Source organism: Tamandua tetradactyla, chromosome 4 (genome assembly GCF_023851605.1).
Source record: "Tamandua tetradactyla isolate mTamTet1 chromosome 4, mTamTet1.pri, whole genome shotgun sequence".
Classification (NCBI taxonomy): Eukaryota; Metazoa; Chordata; class Mammalia; order Pilosa; family Myrmecophagidae; genus Tamandua; species Tamandua tetradactyla.
In genome coordinates, this window is record NC_135330.1 from 87,954,426 (window position 1) to 87,977,294 (window position 22,869).

Sequence of the window (22,869 nt, forward strand, 5' to 3'; positions counted from 1 at the left end):
CCCATTCACAGGTATGTCAGAAAGCTGGTGAACCCAACCCAGAAAGATGCAGTGTATAAGAAACAAGCTGATCAAAACTTAGTCCCTCCTCCATGGAGGCAGGCAGCAAATGTAGCTGGATGGCAATTGGCCCCAGCCCTTAACCAAGGGATATTTAATGATGAAGGAGGTTGCTGCTAAGAGGCCAGGCTGCAGAGAGAGGAAATGTGAGGAGAGACAAGAAGCAAAAAGGATTTGAGAGAGAAGCAAGAGCCAGGGAAGGCATTTACTTTCAGCTTTATGAAGGATAACTAATCTACAAGAAGATGTTTGTTTTCTGAATAGGTAGCATGCTACAATGGAATGAAAAAGAAGAAGAGCAGTTCTTTAGGTCCAATCAGAGGAGAAGATTGGATATTTCAGGCATCCATCAGAAGTCCCAGGGGTTCAATGAAGATGACATTTGAAGAAAAATATGATAAACACTATAGCCTTATAGAGAAAAGTCAGCAGGACCTAGGAAAGAAACAGCACACAAATGGGAGACCAGTAACAAATGGGGAAACTAAAGTAAAGCAGGAGGCAAATGGAAAGTCTCACGTACCTGGGAAATGCCTCAACACGTACACCTGGGAAGAGATCCAAAGACACAATAAAGAGATGGACCAGTGGCTGGTGATTAATCGCAAGGTCTACAATGTCACCAGCTGGGCCAAAAGACATCCAGGTGGGCACCAGGTGCTGAATCACTATGCTGGGGAAGATGCCACGGTAAGATACTCCAAAACCCTGCCCTCCCTTCCAACTGCTGGATGGCTGAGAGTTTGGCTCTCTGCCAAAAGTCATTCTCGTATGTGTCTGGGCACCACAATCTTTCATCTCCTCCCAAACCAATTTTTCAGGATTTCTATACAGCAAGAACTGGGAAGCAAAGTAAGCCCTGAGGTCTATTATCTGAACCAGTTTGGGGATGAGCTCAAATGTATACAGTGCCTACCATGTTTGTGTATCCTAGCTTTTGTTTCATTTTTGCTTGTGTTTCAAGCAGGATCACTGTCTTGCAAGAAGAAAGTTATAAACAGGTGATTAAAATCAGGGGAAAAAGTCTATAGCCAAGTAGAAATTTCTCAGGTTCTCATAATTGGAGTGTTTCAGAAAAAGAAAGTAATTAATCAGTGGGCATGAAAATGTTGTTAAAAGTAAAAATGAAAACTTTAAATTTTATATGCTGTTAGAGTTCACAAAAACTCTTTTACATGCTTGTTTACTTAGTCCTGTCAAGGTGATACATATCATACAACCCTCTTCTCATGAAAGAAGAAACTAAAATCAGAGAAGTTAAGTGACTGACTCAAGGTCACCCAGCAGCAGATCTGGGATTCAGAACCTCATATCTTTCCTAACTTTCAGTCTTTCTTTTTTACTTCACTTCTTCTCCTTCAGCATCCACCCTGCATTGAAACAGCTAAGGGGAAAAACGTATAATGGGTTTTGGGTACCTAGAATATTAGAATACCATAGATACATTCAAATGCAATATCTCATTTAAACCTCACTATGGGAAAAGTGGATATTATCCCCCAATGCAGATGAAAACATTGGTGTTCAAAGTTGTAAACAACATGCCAGCAAGTAACAGTGCCAAATTCTGAAATTAGGTTGGTTTGGCAATAAAGCCCTTTTTATCTGGAACCTTAAAAATATAATGCTTCCACTTAATATTAGATAGGGAGGTCTCCCAAACCCTTAAGTGCATTTAGGGAATCACTTTAAAATGTTTTAAAACGAAGTTATTTTCAATTCAGTTTGGAATTTTGTTTTTCCTATTGTGCAGATGAAGAAACAGAAGGTCAGAGCAGTTATCTAGTCTAAGCAAAGTAAAAAATTAAAGAAAATTAATATGTGATGGAACTGAAATTTAAACTTTAGCTTTTTTACTTTGCTGTTCCTATAGTTTCTATAGCTTAGCATATAATTTCTCCAGCTGATTTTAAAGCATAGGACTGAAAACATCATTTCACTAGGCACCAATTTGCAAGTGGCACTGCCATAATCATAATGGGGTTTGCAAGCACCTGGCGAATTTGTAAAGTAGGCAAAATTTTGTCTCTTGGTGCTTTGAACATCTTTTTTTCTCAGTTTTTCACCCCCTTTACTGACTGCACTCTCTTTCTTTAACCATCTGCCTATCTTGATTCTACATTCTGATATATGCCTTTCTGAATGTACCCCATGCTATATCTGACCACTTCTGTCAGATGTGATTTTTTTTAACAATGTCTGGGTTTTCCTTAGGTAAATAAGTCCAACTTGTAACAATTACAGGAAAATCCACACTGTGTAGGAATCCAGAGAGCTGAGCATGGGAAAAGCAGAGAGGACGGAGTTGGGGTGAGAATAACAGAAGAAAGAATGACAAAAGTATAATGAAAAAATACTGCAGGGTTCTATGGATCCATCAGCCCTACCCCCAAACACAGAGAAAATGCAGACATCACTTTTCTAATAAAATTCCCAGAATTTTCTCAGAGGATCTGTTTACTAGCATAAGGACCTTCAACCAACTCAAATAATTCCTTATAGTCTTGTTCAGCTTGAGACAGCCCAGACAATAAGTCTGGGACTTGCAGATGAATTTTATCTCCTGGAAGTAATTTTAAAAAATAGCAAAGACAAATTTATTAATAAAATAAAAACAATTAGAACCCTAGGGGAAAATAACTCTGCCACCTTAGGACTCACATATCTGAAGAAAGAAAATCCAGAGCACGGTCAGTCATGTACCTTAAACTTTCAGAAAACAAACCCCAAAATGCTCAGAGAATGACTCAAGAGATATAGGAGAAGAAAATTATGACTACCACAATACCCCAGGACTGTTCTAAGTCCTGAAAGTGTAAGCATCAGAAGCAGGTATGTGAATGTGGGAAGATTACTGAAATGCTCAGAGCTTCAGTTTCATATATGTAAAAGGCATCATCCATCTCACTGGTTTATAGTGAAAGCTAAGTACAGTTAATCCTGGTAACATGTTTAGCACAAGGCCATACAATAAAGGTCTATTACATTTTGCTATCATCATTCATATATCCAATAACTTGTATCCTCGGATATGATGCTTACCTTCCATTCACCAAGTGCTTAGAAATCTTGTTTTATTTGGTGTCATTTGATTGGGAACAAAGGGTATGAGTGGAGAAATCTCCTGCTCCCTAGTGGGGGAGCATTAGGTCATAAAGTCAGAGTGTCTGAAGTAAAATGTTCACAGGACAACTTCAGAGCTGATTGCAGCTTGTGCCTGAGAAGCAAGTGTGGACAGAAATACAATCTGTGACCAGCATATGACCCGTAATGCTAGAGAATTTGTCCTTTTCTTATTTATACAGGAGCTGTTCTCCAGGCCTCAATCTTCTTTCTAATATGTGAATAATATCTATGCAATCTGTATCAAAGGGTCATGAATTCATTCATTCATGTAGTCAGATGTTCCAGAACCCTTGTTGGGGACCCACTCTAATGGTTAATAGCACACATTTGGGAACGAGACAATCCTGGTTTGCATCTGAACTCCATTACTTATAAAGAATGTCATGAGGAGGTTGCTTAAGCCCTCAGAGCCTCAGCTGTCTAATCAAGAAAACTGGGATAATAATGCGAATATCTCAGTGTTGTGATGAAAGTCAGGAGAAATAAAATATATAAAGTACTCCATATGGTGTTTGGCAAAGAAGAAATATTCAACAAAAGGCAGTTCTTGGATTTTATTACTTAGATCTTCCAAGATAGGTTTTAATTTTCTGTCAAAGAACTTTACTAAGAAAAATAAATCCATAAAACATGAGTGAGACATAGTGTCTTCCATTGCACACTTAAATGTGACTTGCCTTCCTGTTTGCAAACTATAGGATGCAAATCTATTGATGCAGTGCTAATAACTATAATATGGACCCAGGTCTCATCTGGAAGAGCTCAGCCAAGAAAAGTCAGAAACAACTTCTAAGGTCAACAATAGGAACTGATTATATACATTACAGTATGTATGTATGATAGACTACATAGAAATCATTGAGCTGATGGTAATAAAGCATTCTGATGACAGGAAAATGCATAGGAATAAATAACTAGCTACAATTTTATAAAAGGCACAGTGAATTCTATGGTCCACAAAAGAAATAAATGTATGTTGTCATGCATATACAGAGGCAGCATATCCAGAGCAAAGAAAGCAGGACTTTCATTATTCTGTGTGCTTGTCAACCCTCTCCTTAGGTCGGACATCATATTCTTTGGAGGATACTAAGAAACTGTTGTTCTCTCCCATGAGAATCATAAGTCAATGTGATGGGAAAAGGATGCCAAAAATTTAGAGGAAGTAGAGCAGAGCCCATTTCAACTATTTGGAAGACTATCATATGATCATATGGAAGAGATTAGACTTATGTGCAACTCCAATATCCCAAGTGGGTTGGGATGAGTAGAGCCAATAGAGGTAGACTGGGGTGGTACAAGGGAGATGGTGGTAGATATATACAGAGGTGAAATGCAGATATGATTAACATCATGAGTAAACATGTGGCCAGACTGGGCTTCCCAGCTAATACACTTCTTGTGCTTAGAACAACACTGGCAAATAGTACATGCTCAACTGATGTCAGTTACTATTGAGGTTGTGATGATAAGAAGAGGAGAAGGTGTAGGAATAGATAGAGGATCAACAGAAGGGGGAAGGGAGAGAGAAGAAAGTTTGAAATGGCCTTGAGTGCTGAGCTAAGGAGTTGTTTTTTACTCTAACTGCATGTCTTCATCTTTCCACTATATAGAATGCTGCTTCTCTAATTCAACACCCCTCTTCAACCTCATTATCACAGCAAAACTCATCCAAGATTTCGCAGCAATTGGTGAAAGGAAAATCATAATCAATAATAATTTCAACTTTTTGGCTTGTCAAAATTCCTTGAATAATCTGTTTCTGAATAAAGGTTCACATTTCAAAATAGGTGGAGAGAATTCTGACCAAAATGGGGAAAAGAAATGTAATAAAATAAAGTATCAATGGCTAAAAGCATTCAAATAGCCTTGAGAGGCTATTCTGGAGGCTACTCTTAGGAAACTTTCAGTTAGTTGTTGCTAATTGCCATGGTTTGCCAAACCCCAAACAACACTGTTTATGTTAACCCTAAAGAACACCCAGGGCTCTATCTGAGATTCTAGTACTAATATTACTTTCAGAAACCTACAGCGCCGGATGGTTCTTAGACCAGATAAGTCCTAAAACCCAGTGGGGCCAGCCTCTCTAAGAACATCAAACAGTCCTTCCCTATATCCCATATTGCTGACACCCCATTATCATGAAAAAGTTAGAATGGGCATAGTTCAAATACCCCTAAAGATTGGGAGAAGGATCAAAGGAGAAGGATGAGTTGTTACAGAGAAGATAGGATTTATTATCAATCAATATCATATCATTATATTGATATTTTTTTCATCTGCAGTGTCTTGGAGCAGCTAGAAGGAAAAACCTGAAATTTTGGGACTGTAATCCATATCAAACTTTGAATTCTGTTCTATAACTGCTTGTTACAATGCACTTTGAAATTTATTGGACTTTTGTCTATATGTTATATTTCACAATAAAAAATATTTTAAAATAGGTGGAGAAATAGGTAAAAATAAAAAAGGGAGTTAAAGTGCTAACAGATAAAAGTGGGCCATGAAGAGGGAAGAATGAATTTAAGGGCCATTGATTGAAAAGAAGGAAGACAAGGAATTACAGGAATGCAACTGCAAACTAGTCCAGGTGCCTCACAAAGCATTGACAATAGGAATGGAGAAGAGGTAGAAGGTGTGGAGGCTATTTAGGAAAAAATTTACAAGATGGGGTGAATGACTAGATGAGTAAGCAGGATGAAGAAATCTACAATGACTTATGGACATCTAGCTAAGGCAAGTAGGTGAATGGTGATATCCATCACAGGATGGAGAAGCCAAAATGGTGAACTGGTTTGGAAGGGAGAAAAGATAGAGAGAGTTTGGCCTAGAGTCTAACTGAAAGTATCATAGGAAAAGATCTCAGCATATGGAAGGGCTTTTTAACAATGAAATTATCCAACAATAGAATGAGTTGCAATGGAAAAGTAAATTTCTGATTATCCTTGTGGATGAAGGAACACTGGGGACTTCTCTGTTCCAAAGCAGCTTTCTCCCAGAAAGGCAAACACTGCACTCTACCCTCAAGCCAGCCTATTGAGAATTCACCATCCCTGCAAAATATGAGGACATGGTTATTGTAGTCAATGCCTTTATGCAGAAGAGATCTGAGGATGGAACAAAAGAGGAATTACACAAAGATGTGAGAGTGAGGGGCCTTCATCTATGTTGGGTATAGAATATTCTGGTGAGCTCTTCAAGGTGAGTAAATCTGAGTCTGTACTCAAGTTATCTTGTTTTGCCACTACTTACACACTTAGCAATCGGTGCTTCCTTTTCTGAATTTTTTTTCTTTGTTATATTCTTTAGGAAAGTTTTGACTCATCTGGGATGAATGAAGTAATACTAATATATAATCACTGCCCCTTAAAACTTAAGCACTTAACTACTAGGCTATGTCATTGATAGATTTTAGAATGACTGAATAAATGAATAAAATACACCAGTAAAATACACCAAAAATTAATGGGATTTTTAAGCTATTCATGAACATATAGCAATAATCACATCTTTCCTATTTCTTGATGAGCTATAATACAAATTTATGAGTAAGTTAGAGAGTGATATGATGATTGAGAAGGAAGTCAAAAGGCTAAAAGAAGAAATTAAGAGCTGCTAGAATGAGAAAAAATTCAGGAACTGGAGATGCTGAGAGTAGGAGAAAAAGGAGGCTGTTTAAGACCTGAATCTTCTGAGTGTAACACTTTGATACCCCCAACTCCCAGTAATAGAAATGTTATATTCATCTATTTATTCACCTTTTCATTTATTCATCAGGCATGTAGTGATCACATGCCATAATCCCAGCATAGTGATAGGCATTAGATATACACAGATTAATAGTACATGATCTCAGTCTTCAAAACCTCACAATACCACTATGGTGAAAAACTCTATTAATAAAATGTCTTTGGAGCCAAAAAAAATTCATGAACAGCTTTCTAATATAAGTTAAGGAAGACCACACAAAGAGACAATATTTAACCTGGATTCTGAAGGATGAGGAGAAACTTTTTTGTAGAGACAGAGAAGAAGGCAGTCAAGGCAAAGTGAATCATATGTGCAAAGCTTCAGAATCATAAAGGGGCATGGGGTTTATTGAATGGAGAACAGTCCAATGGAGAAGATGTTGTAGGAAAGCTAGTGGTAGAAGCTAAGTCTGGGTATAAGTAGGTTGGTGCTTCCTGACACTAAAACTTAAGTGATAGGGAGATACCATTACTCTCTACCCAAGAGAAAGTTACTGAGTTTAGCCTCATCTAGAAACAATCTGGCATTGCCCTTTTCTTGGGAGAAAATTCAGAATGAAAATTATACACCTAAGGTTAGGAAGGATCTTACAATTTCTTGGCTTTGGAGTCATATAGTTCTGATTTCAAGTCATGAGTCTACTGTCATTTGAGGCAAGACATTGTTCCCCTTTACCTGTAACTCAGAAATGATGAAACCTCACAGAGTGAAGGCGATGATCATGAGTAGTCTGTAAAATGACCTTATATATGATGCAGTCAATAAATTCTGGCATCATCCCTTTTCCTTCTTCATTTTATGCCCTCTCCTTTCTTTAGCAAGACCACATTTACCCCCGAATGTTCACAACAGAACCTGTTTACATGGGAGTTTCAAAAACAGGATTGCAAAATTTACTCAGTAAGCAAAATGCATTAAGGAAGTCTTTTAAAGAGTGAAAATATTCTAAAACTACCTAAACTCCTTTGTTGTAATACAGATCAGTGTAATGAAAATGGTTTCATATATCGGGAACCTACTACTACTCTGGAAAATTCTATGGCTTTTCAATATACATTGTCACAGCACTGACCTGTAAATATTGTTGGGGATCCAAAGAAACAGTGAATGAACTCTAAAGAATATTATTCTTTACACACAGTTCCAGGACTCTAGATGACTGCCTAGCATAAGATGAAATTAGAATAGCTTATGTTTTCTCTATACCCTGAACTTGAGCCACCAATTTTTTCCACTTTAACCTAAACAATAAGCAGAAGGCGATTTTTCAGTTTGGATCACCCTGAAATAGTTTAATCTTGTTATTAATCATGGAATCACTCTTTTTCTGTTTAGGGGAACTAAGCATTAAAATAATAGAAAGGAACAATTTAAAAATACCTTTGAAGTCACCTAGTTTATATTTCCCAAGATGGTCAAGGGAAATTCTCAGAAATAGAACAAACAGTAGAGGTTGGACTGCTTCTGTCACATACAAAGGTATTTCTACCTCAATGAATCAGGGACTCAAGTGACTTTGAGTCTACAGAGTTGATATTACACTCTTCTAATTAACCTTATCATTATATAAATACCTTCTTATTAGTAGGTGCATATGTAGTTCTTGGATAAACATAAAGTTTGTTTAGGATTTGAAGAAGGAGAATTCATTATATACACTTGAAGAGTTCAGAGCTTGCTCCACTCTATCACTGGGGTATAGGAAGAAAAACCCTGATTTTTGTATGCAAGAGGAGATAAGTACTGAATTCTGATCACCAGGAGCATGCAGTTAAGAAAGATAGCTGATATTTTTGAAAGCTACTCTAGGCCAATCAGTGTTCTAATTAATTCAGTTAATCCTTATAATAACTTTATGAATCTAGTTATTAATGTCACCACCATGCTAGAGAACAGAAAATTGAAACATGGACAGAACAGGAGATCTGTGGCAAAATCAGAATTTGAATGTAGAAAGCTTTCACTAGTACCTCTCTGGATCAGTTTGTACTGATATTCAAGCAAAAGTCTTGGTTATATTTCTTCATTTAAATCATTTAGATCCCCAATGAAATATCATTAGGGAGTCTAGCATCTCCCTCTTGTAAAATCCTTCTTCCCTCAAAACCATTTAAATCCCTGGGATGGGGTATGCTATGTCTCACTTTTCAAAATAAGCATGATATAGGAACTACCACCATTTCTCATAGCCACCTGGAATTGCTCTTGAATATGGACCTCAGGTGGAAAAATACATTTGGTCGTCTCACCTCCTTACTTGGTTATAACAAGTCCCTGCACTGGCCACTGTAACATTTTGTTTAGAAAGATGTGACTCCTTTAGTATCAAACTTAGCCAACCATAATATGAAGCTCAAAGGTTATGCTTCCACATTCCCTCATGCCTTTGTCTTCCTCTCATCATCAACTTGCTTTCTCTAGAAATAATTTAATTCAAGTGTCTCATTCTCTGGACGTGGTCAGGAACCAAGAGGCACCTTACATGGGAAACATGACTTGCATAGCCTGTCTTAGTCACTACATGCCTTAGAGAGGGAGAGCAATGTCCACAGTAAGCCTGATGCCATTATTCAGAGATTCACCATGGCCCATAAACTCAACCTAACTATTTCTTCTGGTGCTCAATAAAAGAAACAGTGACTTCTTCCAATGCTAGAAGATAACCTGACTGTGTTGAACTTGCCTGGGGAAGTGATGCATCCAGTATGGGGACCTTTTTTATGGGGTTTTCATAAAGGATTTCCAAGGGTAATTTTGATCAATCCATTAGAAACGTCTACCTGGAGTTAAAAGCAAAGACTCTATCATGAAATCCCATGCTGGTTCCCAGGATGAGGTAAGGAAGGAGACACATCTGTGAAAATGCTCATCTCATTTAAGGCTCTAACTCATCTGTCTGATTTACAGGATGTCTTCAGGGCCATGCACCTAAATCTTGACATTGTACGGTTGCACCTTAAGCCACTGCTTATTGGAGAGCTTGCCCCGGGAGAGCCTAACCAGGAGAGAAATAAAAATGTGAGTAAGATCTCAGAACCCAAAGGTGTGTGTGGAGCGATGGTGGCAAGCAAGGCATATTTCAAGGTCAACTTATTATTCTGTGTGACAAACCAACCATCATCCTTGGGTGGGGCTGAAATAGATTGAATGAAAGAATTCCACATATTTTGAAACAATTTCATTCCCCTTAGAGCCTCATAACTCTTAAATCTCTGTGAAACAAAGAAGTGGATTTCTTAGCTATGCACCAAACAGTATTCCCATGACTCTACATACTTATTTTGGGCCAGGCAACTAATACATATAATTTTTCATTAACTGCTTGTAATTATTTGTTTAATGTCTATGTTTCCTGCTAAACCTGTGAGAGCTGACTATCTTGCCCATCCCTGTTTGCTCAGGGCCTGCACACTATCAGACATGTAGTAGGAACTCCATAAATAACTGCTGAATGAAAATGTAAATATGTCCTTTTTATAGCTCTTTTGGTTTTTGACAAAATTATACCCTTGTGAAAGTCCTAAAACTGGTAGGCCCAAGGTCTGGAACTCTAAATCACTTCTCTCTGACCCCAAAGCCCTCTGGAACTCCCAAGAAGGGTTGAAATTCTTTCTCTAATACTTTGGCTACACAAAATACTGTCTCCTAAAGAACAAGGTCTTCATCAGGCAGAAAATTGCTTGGATGGTTTCACCTGATATTTAAAAGAATTGCACTTAATATTGAGAAATTCATTTTTTTTTGCATGGACAAGTACTGGGAAATGAACCCAGGTCTCTGACATGGCAGGTGAAAACTCTGCCTGCTGAGCCACCATGGCCCACACTAAGCAATTCACTTTTCATAGCGGCTGACATTTGTATGATTCTCAAGTCTTTTCAAATTATGTGTACACAGGGCTCATCCATATACAACTGTCAGGCAGACAGAGTAACAATTTTATTTCCATTTTAAGAAATGAGGAAACAGGTGCACAGGCAAAGCAGGTCAAATCTGAGAACACAGTACCAGCTATGTGAATAGCTGAGACTAACACTTCAGCTCACACCTTAGTGAAGAGCTGAAACTAACACTTCAGCTCAGCTCGCACCTTTAGTGTGAAGCTGAGACTAACACTTCAGCTCACACCTTAGGCCTACATGTTGAGTGTTGGGCATCATAGCTTGGTGGTCCAGAAAGGGACTTTTGAGGTTTGGATGGCTTGCACATGCATCCCAGACCAGCCATTTAAGATGTATGCATGTAGACTGGTTATGATACCTCTCTGTGGCTCAGTTTCTCTATCTGTAAAGTAGCAACAATACTAGTACAAACATCATAAGAGTTAATAGGAAGATAATTGAAAGATTAAAGGCATTTCACACACAACATATAGGAAATGCTCAGTGAATTTTAAATCTTATAATCATGAGCTCAAAAGGGGCACTAGTAATTTATAGATCTCCAGATGTGTCCCCATCATTTGTTTCAGGTGGCTCTGTGTTAAAAGAGGTTGCATAGATTAATTGCTTTTCCTAAAATTTTTCTGTAGGTAAAGGAAAATCCTGCTAATAACTAATGGCTGAGAGCTGTAATAAATCATTATCAAAAAGGATGTTGTTCTCTGGGGGTAAAAGTTTTATCATAAATTTTCTTTGGTATGTCTATGTGAAAATACATATATATATATACTTATGAATTTAATCTCTGAACACATGACAGAGTGTCGGGGGGCATAAATTGAAATCCAGGGTCTGACACTGACTTGCTGATGATTTGAAACCAGTCACTCTCTAATCTGGGTTTTGGTGACCCCTACTCTGCACAATAAATGGGCTGGAAAAGATGACCAGGCTGGATGCACTCTAGCGGTGATGAATTAATTTCTTTTTATGGTCACAGAACTCCAAGGCTGATGGGGTCTTGACAGATAAAGCCATCAGGGATTTTCCCAGGTTTTACCAGTTCCATTAAAAGTTGCAGCAGTGAAATTTGAAATCAATTTTTGGCTTCTAGAATTATTAATATAGCTCTTTTAAAAACTCTCTTTTTTCTTAAACCTTTGCAACTCTGTACTCTGTCTCATTCTCTGTTCACTTTCCCAGCTGTTTTATTTTCAAACCCATTATAGTATTAAACCCAAAGATCCGTGTGTCAAATATATAAACCACTAGCATTATACATGAACACAAGCACACAGCACACATATACAAGGCCACTCCCACTAGCAGACATGCTTTCACACCAATGTGGAACCTATCTTGTTGCTGGGGATTTATTGACCAGCTCTCAGTAATTCATCCTTAGAGTTAATCTTAGTGAATGCTACTGTTCTATGTCCACCATCTTCTATGAAAGAGCTTTTTCCACACATTAACAGTTGATGACTTGGAAAGCACTATGTAAACTTTACAAGTAGCTATGGTAACTATAGATCCATTTAGGTAATTAAGTTCTTCAAAGCATAATTGAGGTCCAATCAACTCCTGAATAACACTATGGTTGAGAAGGCAACTGTAAGACTGTGTATCTCTCTACCGACACTGCTACTCTCTACCCCCTCTAAAAAAAGAAAAAAAATCTAAGTTCCATAAGAACAGTTTGAAAACAGTTTACAAATACCTATTCATATCTCTCTTCCTCAGGAAAAAAATGCATAACCTTTCTTCAAAGATTTTGTTTCTTTGTTCAGTGCATTTTGGTTTCAATTATGGCCAAGTGATCCAGTCATTTTGGAGAGAGAGGCCTTAAATCACATGACGTTTTCACAGATAAGAGTTCAGTACAATATATAAGTTTTTTGTTTTGCTCCAAAATAGTAGTACTAGTCTTACTACTTTGTGAGAATTACTCAGACATTTATCTAAAATGCTTAGCAACCAAAGTGTCTAGCATAATAATGCTACTATTATGTTCATAGCATTATGAAAATGTTGATAATTGTTCAACAAATGGTAGCTGTTTTATTATTAATACATTGGTTTGTATTGTCTCTCACCTGAAGGTACTGATTTCTTTCTTGAATATTTATTTCACAGTCCAAGTTAGTGGAAGATTTCCAAGAACTGAGAAGGTCATTAGAAGCAATGAACATGTTCAAGGCCAACATGGGATTCTTTTTCCTTCACCTGGCTCAGATCTTGATTTTGGAAGCCCTAGCTTGGCTAACACTGTGCCATTTTGGCAGTGGCTGGACTGTTACAATATTTGTTTCTCTTCTTCTGACAGTTTCTCAGGTGAGGAAATATCCTAAGCCCAGGCAGTAGCCTTGGGGAAAGTTCAGAGGTTCTTCTCTCTTCTTTTAGATTGGTGTCAGCTGCTGCCTGACACTTCCTGGCAAGTTCTTCACCAATGTACTATTTACTAGCAAGTTACCAAATCTTACTGGGCCCCAGTTCCCTTGTCTGTAAAATAGGGGTAGTAATTTCCTTATGGAATTAGTCTGAGAAGAACTAAATAGGTTACTGATAAAATACCTACACATTGGCTGGTATATGGTACATGTTCAATTTATAATAGCTGTCATTATTAGCCTGATTTTTTCCTGGCGAGTTCAGTTATTGGTGATTTGTCCTTGCTTATAAAATCCTCATGCTTATCTTTCATTCACTAACCAACCAACATTTATCAATGCATCAGACCAAGAATTCTTCAATGGCAGAGGCTACATCTTATTGTATAAGAATAAGAGCATATGGATTCTGCCACAGAAGACAATACAGCAACAATCATGTTGCAAGGCATTTGATTAATCTTTTTTGAATGAAATATGAATCTCTGAATTCAGCCTTCATTGAGCACAATATACTGTGCTGTGGAAACAAAGAGAAATTCACATGGTCCCTGACTTTGGGAAAAGGGTCATCCAATAGGAGAGATAATCATTCAAACTACTAAGTATACTACTCAAGGAGGGGAATAACTTATGTGCCATTGAAGCAGAAAGAGGGATTTAATTATGATTGGAATGATTGAAGAAGACTGGGTAGAGAATTAGCAGCCATGTGTGTCAAGATTTCAGAAATGTACCGATTGTTTTTGAAAAGCCAACTAGCTTTACTTCTTGAAGATTGACTTTTGGAAACAAAAAGGAAAGGAAACATTTGTTTGGTGCTTAGCATAAGCAGAGCATTTTACACATATTTAAGTTGCACATCAGCTCTATGAGCCAGATATTATCTCCATCTATAAGGTGAAGAACTGAGTTTCAGAACTATTGAGTAACCTGCCAAACATCAAATATGGGAAGATTTTAACAGTAGCCAAGAGAACTTTCTAGGCTGAGAGAAAGACATGTGCAAAAATACAGGACAAGTATGAGAAAAAGAAAGTAAATGTGGCTTGAGGCCAAACAAGATCCCCTACTGTTCTCAAATGGGTTCCTGAATGCCCTCATAGTCTCATTGATTGATTGCTTCTTAGATTCCCAACTTCTCTAACAATGACTTTGTCTTTCCTAGGTCCAGATCTCATTTTTGCAGCATGACTTAGGACATCTTACCATGTTTCAAAAAAGCAAGTGGGACCACCTGATGCAAAAATTTCTGATGTGCCATCTCCAGGTACAGAATATTCATGCCAAATGATGGGAATTTCTTGAATGTCATCTTAAGGCAGTGGTTTCAAGATAACATATGTACATAATATTATAAACTATACACTAAAATGGAATTCCCAATGTTTATCAGGAAAATATTTTTCTAAGAAGTTCTAATATTTTCCTTATCCCAATAGATTATTTTGCCCAATTCCTGGCACCTCACTACCCTAAGAAACCACCCCTCAAGAGAAGTTGTAGCTTTCAAAATAAAGGTGTGCACTAGAGAATCATAACTGGGAATATTCTAAGAAGGAACCTGGACTCTTGTTGCTAAGAATCTAGGATAATCCCTAGAAGGCCTGATTAGTCCTAGAAGGGTTAGGCTATGAATGAATAGATAAAGGAAAAGATGTGGGAGAATGGGTAATAGTTCAAAGGAAAGAGAAAGAGCATGCAGGGAAGACCTAATGGCTTTGTTCAAGAGTTGAAAACTGTGAAACCCAGACTGCTGGGGAAAGCAGGTGTGATGATGGCAGGTGGCTTTTTTCTTCCTAACTTAAGCTCCCAAAGGGCAGGAGCACTGTTTCATGCACCAACACAATGCAATACCTAGCAGAACGCCTTTCACATAATAGACCCTCAATAAGCATGAATGAAGAAATGAATAAATGAATGAACAAATGAATGAAGGTAACAGTACAGGTTCTAGTGGTGGCTATGACAATTTCATAGGGCTCCTGTTAGAGTTATATGTGGTATTCATGCATTGTGCTTAACCTAGTTCTCTGGCATATAAGACATAATCATTGTTTGTTAATTATCATTAATTTAGAAACAATCTTTCCAGATATGAAATGAGGATGCAAATCATAAAGAAAAATGTTCAGTCATGGTGGTATTAAGGAGATGGGGAACTAAACCATAAGTAAGGGCATCACTGAGTTAGAAGGTCCATTGGTTACCTAATATCATGTATTCTTTTTTCACATGGAAGCTTAAGTAGATTAAATAACAGGGAGTTGGCTCTTGATACATATTAAAAATATGTCTCTCCTCCAAGATGATTAGATGAATAATATATAGTCATTTTGTGGGACATTTCATTTTATTGGAAAATACCTGTTCTGCCCACTAGCATGAGCGTAGATACATGAGATGTTTTTTGATTCACTCAGAAATCTTCATGACAAACTAAAAGCAAAGACAGTTTCTTGTTGTTCTTGTGAGACAAGCCCTTTTCTTTTCTGAGGAATCAGAGCTATGACAGGTAAGACTCATTTGTCCTAGAGGTAATTGGCAGTTAATTTTCTACCAGTCTGTGGAATATTGCAGATCATCTCCACATTTGCTGGTACTTTAAAAAACAACTTCTTTTCCACTGGTTCAAATTTGTATGTAGCTATATAAATTGTGTCTTCAGAAACAATTTTGCACTAGTTGAAATGGATATAACCTCAATGACTTGTGAACAAAGTGAAGAAATGGGAAATGGCTCTAAAAACAAATCAATCATGGCCATTTTGTAGTGATTCATGAGATACATAAGTACAGGATCCCATTATGTGCAGAAGAGAAAATTACCTGTGGGGAGGAAAGGTGCACCTGAAAGAGGTGACAAAGAAAATTGTAATATAAACAGCCTCACCCCAATCATAATTTAAAAATTTTAAAACTTGATTTCACATCTGTTGACCCCTTCCCTCAAAAAGACACAGATACTCAGATTCTTTGGAGCTTTTGTTCACTAGTTGTGCAAAAATACATGTGGTCTGGTCTGCCTGTTTGCACAATAAACAGAGCCCTTCTGAAAACAAAACCATGAAATGAATACGTATTTTTTGGACTTGTATTCAATCCTAAAATCAAAATGGACCCCTTGTAGCATGCTTTTTTACAGATGAACCAGCATATACATTTTGAAAACTATAACAATTAAATGTTTTTACATGGATAATGAGGCAGAATAATTGAAATTAATACTTTTCTAGAAAATCTGGCCTATACTGTTCTGATGACTATACTCTAAAACAGTTTGAGGGGAAGGAGTATCAAACATATTATTTCCTGTGATCCTCTTGGTAACCTTGTCCATTTTACAGATTAGGAATTTATCCAGAGTCATAAACCTAGTAGATGGCCAAGTGCCAAGTGGGGTGTTTAAACTCAAATCAATTCCAGCACAAAGCTTGGGTTCTTTATACTGCATCAAGAAAGGGCCTAACTTGGAAATGAGGTATGACTTAGATTGGTTCATGTGTAGAATTAGAGCCAGGGTAACCAGTTTTAAATGAAGCTAATAATCCTTTTCTTCCCCATGGGATACTCTTTTGCTGTCTCTGGCAGTAAGCTTCCAGGCAGTTGCTTTAGATGACACGCATAATTATCCTGCTGGCTGACCACTGTTCTAAGGTCCCGGGCCTTGAGCTGTTCAGATCTGTTCCCCAATGGATGGTGAATTAAGACCTATCTCCCATCATTACAACTACAACAGGTAGTTGTTAATGAAAAGGGTACAATCAGCTGGTGGAAGAGACCAAAACTTTGGGTCTCAGTGGATTTAACTGAAAGAGAGAATCATTGATCATCACACTGTCCATATTTGTCTACTGCTCCCATTTGATCTCATGTTCCATAAGTATGGGAACTCCATTTCATAATGTTCATATTTGTATTCACAATACCTAGATTGGTATTTGACACATGGGATGCACTTCAAAACAAACAGCAAATGGGTGACTGAACGAATGCACAAGTGAAGGAGTGAATGGGTGGTATGCTATCTGATGGAAGAAATATGGAGTGTGATGGATCCCAAAAAGGGAAAACAAATTGATTAAAATAATTGAGTTTAAGATATCATGAGACATCTCAAAGGAATTCAGAAAGTGCACATACAGGCATGAGATTCAGGAGAGAGATCTGGCCTGGAGAGAGGGATTTCACTGAAAAGTGTTAGGAAGACTGTTAGAGATGACAAGAGAATAGCGCTGCTGATGGGGGTGGGGGCAGGCTGCACAGTGAGAACCCTGCCAGGAAATCTATGGGAAAACAATGCTAATGCATAGAGATTTCCAAAAATACTTGGCTTCCTCTACCACAGATGTATATATTCTAGACCAGCATGGTCCAACTGAAAAGTAACACAAACTAAAATGACACATATCATTTTAAATGTCCTAACAACTTTTGAAAGTGAATTTATGACCTGATATCTCCAAAATATTATCATTTCAACATGCAATCAACATAAAGGATTATTAATGAGCTGTTCTTTGTTCCTATCTCTGTACTGAGCCTTCAAAATCAGGTGTGTATTTCACATTTACAGCCCATCTTAACTTGACTAGCCCAATTTTGAGGCCTCTATAGTCACATGTGGCTAGTGACCATCACATTGGAAAACCTGTATAGTCTAGTTATTGCTAGGTCCAAATGCACAATTTGGAAACTAACATTACTGCTTATTTTTCCATGATTGGTTAACTTAGTAGGGAAAGGGGGAAGAAATTGAATATCTCCTATTTGCCAATATTTTACATACATAATCTCATGTTTTTTTCAAAACTGCCTATAGAGATAAATGTCATCATTATACTGTATTTGCTTGAGAGGGAATTGGGCCTCAAAAAGTGTAGAGAATTTCCCCAAACCACACAGCCAGTATTTTTGCAGCCAATATATGAACCTGGGTTGATGTGCCTCCAAATACTTTCACCTATATAAGCCAGGACACATTTTTTGAGAGAAAATCACAAACAACCTAGTCAGAAATGATTCAAGCCTGGCACCAGCTAAAAGACTTTTAGTTTCATTTATTTTTATGAGAGCATTGAGGCCTTGAGACATGGAGATCTGGGTCAATTCTCCCTCTTGAGACCACTTCAGATCCATGATTCTTTGAAATACTTATTGAAGTAGGATACCTGGGGCCACTTTTTTCCCCAGAACTGATTTAAGTCTCAGAGCTAAGGTTTTTTTCTTTGCAGAATAAGTATAATAATCTCTGCCCTACCTACTTGCAGAGTTTTCCATTTTGTTTCTATGTAATGAGGATCAAATAAAACAAAAGGTAGAAAAATTGATTTCAACAGATTTTTATGATTTTCATCAAGAAGAGTTGTTTAAGCCTGAAGTTATCTTCTGGGCCAGAGAATTATTTGTTTGTAGACTAGGAGAGCCTCTGATGGATTAATAGTTCTGACTCAATGGTCTGGGCAAGACTGAGAAATTTGGATATCCTATTTTGACTTTGTTCTAGCATGCAGAAAACTCTGACAATGGAGGGTATAACAGGAAAGAAGTCTTGAGGCTAATGAAACCCTCTCTTCTCCTCAGGGCTTGTCAACAAACTGGTGGAACTACAAACACTTCCAACATCATGTAAAACCAAACATCTACCTCAAAGATCCAGACATTGACTTGGGCCCATTTTTTCTGCTTGGAGAGTCACAATCTGTCAAGGTACATTTAGACTCCTGGGCAGCATAAAATTGCAAAATGGTTCCTGGAAAGACCTCCAGCTTCTCTTGGAAAGATCAAGATGGAAATTCCAGACTCAAGCCCACTTGAGAGCATCTCTACATTTGTAGATCCAGGATATAGATGTGAAGTAACTGAATCAGGGGTTGTAAGACTGGAAGGAGATTTAGAGTATATGACTGTGATCTTAAAGGTTGTCCAGTTGAACTTCCCAAAGGAGGAAATATGAAAACCCTTACTGCTCTCCTTGAACAATCCGAGTGAAATGCATGACACTGTTCAGTGCCTGTTCACTTCCTCTGAGTCAGTACAAGCCAACGTTACAATGTGGAACAGGTAACTGAGGGAGATAATGACTCTTCCATGTTTGACAGTGACATGGAGAAACTTTCACCCAGAGAAGATAGGTCATTACACTAAGTAAGCACTAGATCATGAACTTATAAATATCTATTTTTCTCAATTAATTCTAACCCAGTTAGATGAGATACTATTGCTCATGTTTATTTTGGTTCATGTATATGTGAACCACAGCCAAAGACACCTACAATGACCACTTCATTATAATTTGGACTTCATGGACAACTTATCCTCTTCTCTAGCTGAATTAAGAAATAAAGTCTCTTGCCCAGATTTTAAAAATGTATAATCCTTAGCTATGATCACACACCAGATGCTTTTGACAGTAGTTCCACAACAAGTTGGATATCCTTATTGTTTGTGGATTTGTATGTTCATCTCTAGAATTGTAGCATGTTGATTTATCGAATTGTTAACCCCAGAACAAGGGAGGTTTGTCTAACTGAAGTTCATGAAGCAGCTTGATGTTCTCCAACCTAAAAATAATGCAAACTAAAATGATGCATATCATTTTAAATGTCCTAACAACTTTTGAAAGTGAATTTATGAACTGATATCTCCAAAATATTATCATTTCAACATGAAATCAACATAAAGGATTATTAATGAGATATTCTGTATTCCTTTCTCTGTACTGAGATATATTCTTTAGAGCTATATTCAATACAAAAACTGTATTTTCATCAGTGGTGGAGACCATCATTTCAACTTCTGTAGCTGCTCTTGGGACATATTTCTAGAATCTTAAGGTTCTATATAAGATAGTTCCAAAGTTTCTGTGCAATAATCATCTAAAATCATTTAAACTCACACAACTTTTGAGTTGTTCCACATTGAAAAATAAGCATATGGGAACTTGGTATTTTAATTATGATTTTTCTGTAAACCTACAATTTCTCCAATTTAAAAAAACAGTTTGCTAAGCCCTGAACTTTTCCTTTCCTCCCTCTTTATTGGCAGTCTTTCAATCACTTTTTTTAAACACTCATTCTTCCAACAGGCATTGATTGAATCATCTAGGTGCCTGGTCATATGCTCATATCTTGAAAGATATAAGGTTCTCTTTTGTGGTGAAACTCAAAATCAGCCCTTCATCTAAATTTGCTGAGTCCCAAGCATTTTCTACCTAATCCCTCTCCCATATTTCCCACTATTTAAATATGTGGTGGCTTGGGATTAACTGCAAAGATTAAATAGGTATTGTTACTTCATCACCATGACATTTTTATTTGAATAAGAAAGGACAACCATGTTATTCAGATAAGAAAAGAAATTTAGAATTTAGGCAAGATGGCATCATGGCAGGGTTAGGGGGGCTACAGTTCTCAGTTCTTCTCTGAAAAATACAGGAAGAAATTGTCCAAATCAATGGTTCTGTGGCTTTAGAGTCTGGAAAGCACATTATAGCACCCAGGAAAGGGCAGAAAAACGAGACTGAGAATTGCAGCAGATCTCTGAGTCAACTGCTCCTGCCCTCAAGGATTGCCTTGGGTATGTTCTATCATTGCTACAGGCAGAGAACCTTGTGTCTTCCAAGATATGAGCACATGACCAGGCTCCCTTCCTGGGAATAGGGGGTGCAAGACCGAGTCCCTAGCATAGGTTCTAGTATGTGATTTTGGACAGTTAGTTTCTTCTCAATTGCTGTTCTAGCCTGTGGGAAAAAGGACTTCAGTGGTTATTGTTTCAACACTGCCCAAAAGAGGGTGAAAAACTACACTCTCTCTGATGCAGGGGAAGGTTTGCAGAAAAGCACCATCTTCTGGACAGGCCAAGAAAGAACACCTTTGGTGAAGCAAAAGGGAAAAAAAGTGTGTTTTTTTTTTTTGCATTTTCCTGGTAAAAATTAAACAGAGTCTTAGGGAATTGAATGACAGCACAAAGTTTACAAACATATGTGTTATGGTAGTCCCAGGAGGAGAAGAGAAGGGAAAAGGGGCAGAAAGAATATTTGATGAAATAATGACCCAAAATTTCCTAACTTTTATGAAAAATATAGATATCCATGTCTAAGAAGTGCAAAATACTCCACATAGAACAAATCTGAATAGATCTGCTCTGAGAAACATGCTAGTCAGAATATCAAATGCCAATGATAAAGAGAGAATTCTGAAAACAACAGGAGAAAAATATATATCAAATATGCAGGACATTCACTAAGTCTAACTGGATTTCTCATTAGAAACCATGCAGGCAAGAAGACCAAGGTATGAGGAAAGAGAATAACTGCCAGTCAAAAATTCTTTATCTGGCAAAACTGTCTTTCAAAAATGAGGGTGAGTTTAAATGTTCACAGTTAAACAGACACAGATTTCATTAACAAGAGACCTGCTCTACAAGAAATACTAAAAGGAGTTGTGCAGGCTGAAAGGAAAAGACAGGAGAGAGAAGCTTGGAGAAGAGTTTGGAAATGAAGACTTCAGAAAGGTAATTAAAAAGGTAAAAAGAGAGACATAAATAAAATATTACATATGAAAGCCAATGGATAAAATGGTTGAAGTAAGTACTGTCTTTTCAGTAATAACATTGAATGTTAATGGATTAAACTCCTCAATCACAAGACACAGGCTGGCAGAACAGATTTGAAAAATATGAGCAATCTATATGCTATCAGCCAGAGACTCACCTTAGACTTAAGGATACAAATAGGCTGAAATTGGAAGATTGGAAAAAAGTATTCCATGCCAACAGTAACCAAAAAAGAACTTGATATTACCTATGCTAGCATCAGGCAAAACAGACTTTAAATGCAAAACTGTTAAAAGAGAAAAACAGCATTATATATTAATAAAAGGGGCAATCCACCAAGAAGAAATGACATAGGTATTTACACACCTAACCAGGTTGCTCCAAAATAATGAGGTAAAAACTGGCAAAACTGAAGAGAGAAATAGACATCTTTACAAGCTAGAGACTTTAGTATACCTCTCATCAATAGATAGAACATCTAAACAGAGGATCAGTTAGGAAACAGAGAACTTGAATAATATGATAAATGAACTAGACCTCACAAACATATACAGAACATTGCACCCCAAAACAGCAGGTTATACATTCTTCTCAAGTTTTCATGGATCATTTTCCAGGATAGACCACATGTTGGGTCACACAACAAGCCTCAATGAATTTTAAAAGATTGCAATTATATGAAACTTTTTCTCTGATGATAGAATGAAGATGGAAATTAATAACAGGTGGAGAACTGGAAAATTCACAAATATATGGAAGTTGAACAACATACTCTTAAAGAATCAGTGGGTCAAAGAAGAAGTCAATAAACACCCTGAAACAAATGAAAATGGAGAATATAATATATCAAAACTTATGGGATACAGCAAAGGTAGTACTCAGAGGGTAATTTATAGCCTAAATGCCTACATTAAAAAGGAAGAAAGAAGTAAAATCAAAGACTTAAGTGCATACCTGGAGGAACTAGAAAAAGAGCAGCAAAATAATCCTAAAGCAAGAAGAAGGAAATAAATGACAAAGATTTGAGCAGAAATAAATGAAATTGAGGACAAACAAACAAAAACAATAGAAGTATCAAAACTGAAACTTGGTTCTTTGAGAAGATC

General features: G+C 37.3%; 1 protein-coding gene across 1 annotated transcript in view; it reads left to right on the forward strand.

Moving 5' to 3' along the window:
• The first annotated feature begins 161 nt into the window (after nucleotides 1-161).
• Nucleotides 162-22,869, forward strand: part of LOC143681180 (fatty acid desaturase 2-like protein FADS2B) — a 31,789-nt gene continuing 9,081 nt past the window's right edge. Inside the window, exons 1-5 of the mRNA XM_077157998.1 lie at nucleotides 162-750; nucleotides 9,844-9,954; nucleotides 12,954-13,151; nucleotides 14,376-14,477; nucleotides 18,791-18,916. Of these exons, the coding sequence (XP_077014113.1) occupies nucleotides 343-750; nucleotides 9,844-9,954; nucleotides 12,954-13,151; nucleotides 14,376-14,477; nucleotides 18,791-18,916 (945 nt within the window). The 5' untranslated portion in view covers nucleotides 162-342. The remainder of the gene's footprint in view (nucleotides 751-9,843; nucleotides 9,955-12,953; nucleotides 13,152-14,375; nucleotides 14,478-18,790; nucleotides 18,917-22,869) is intronic.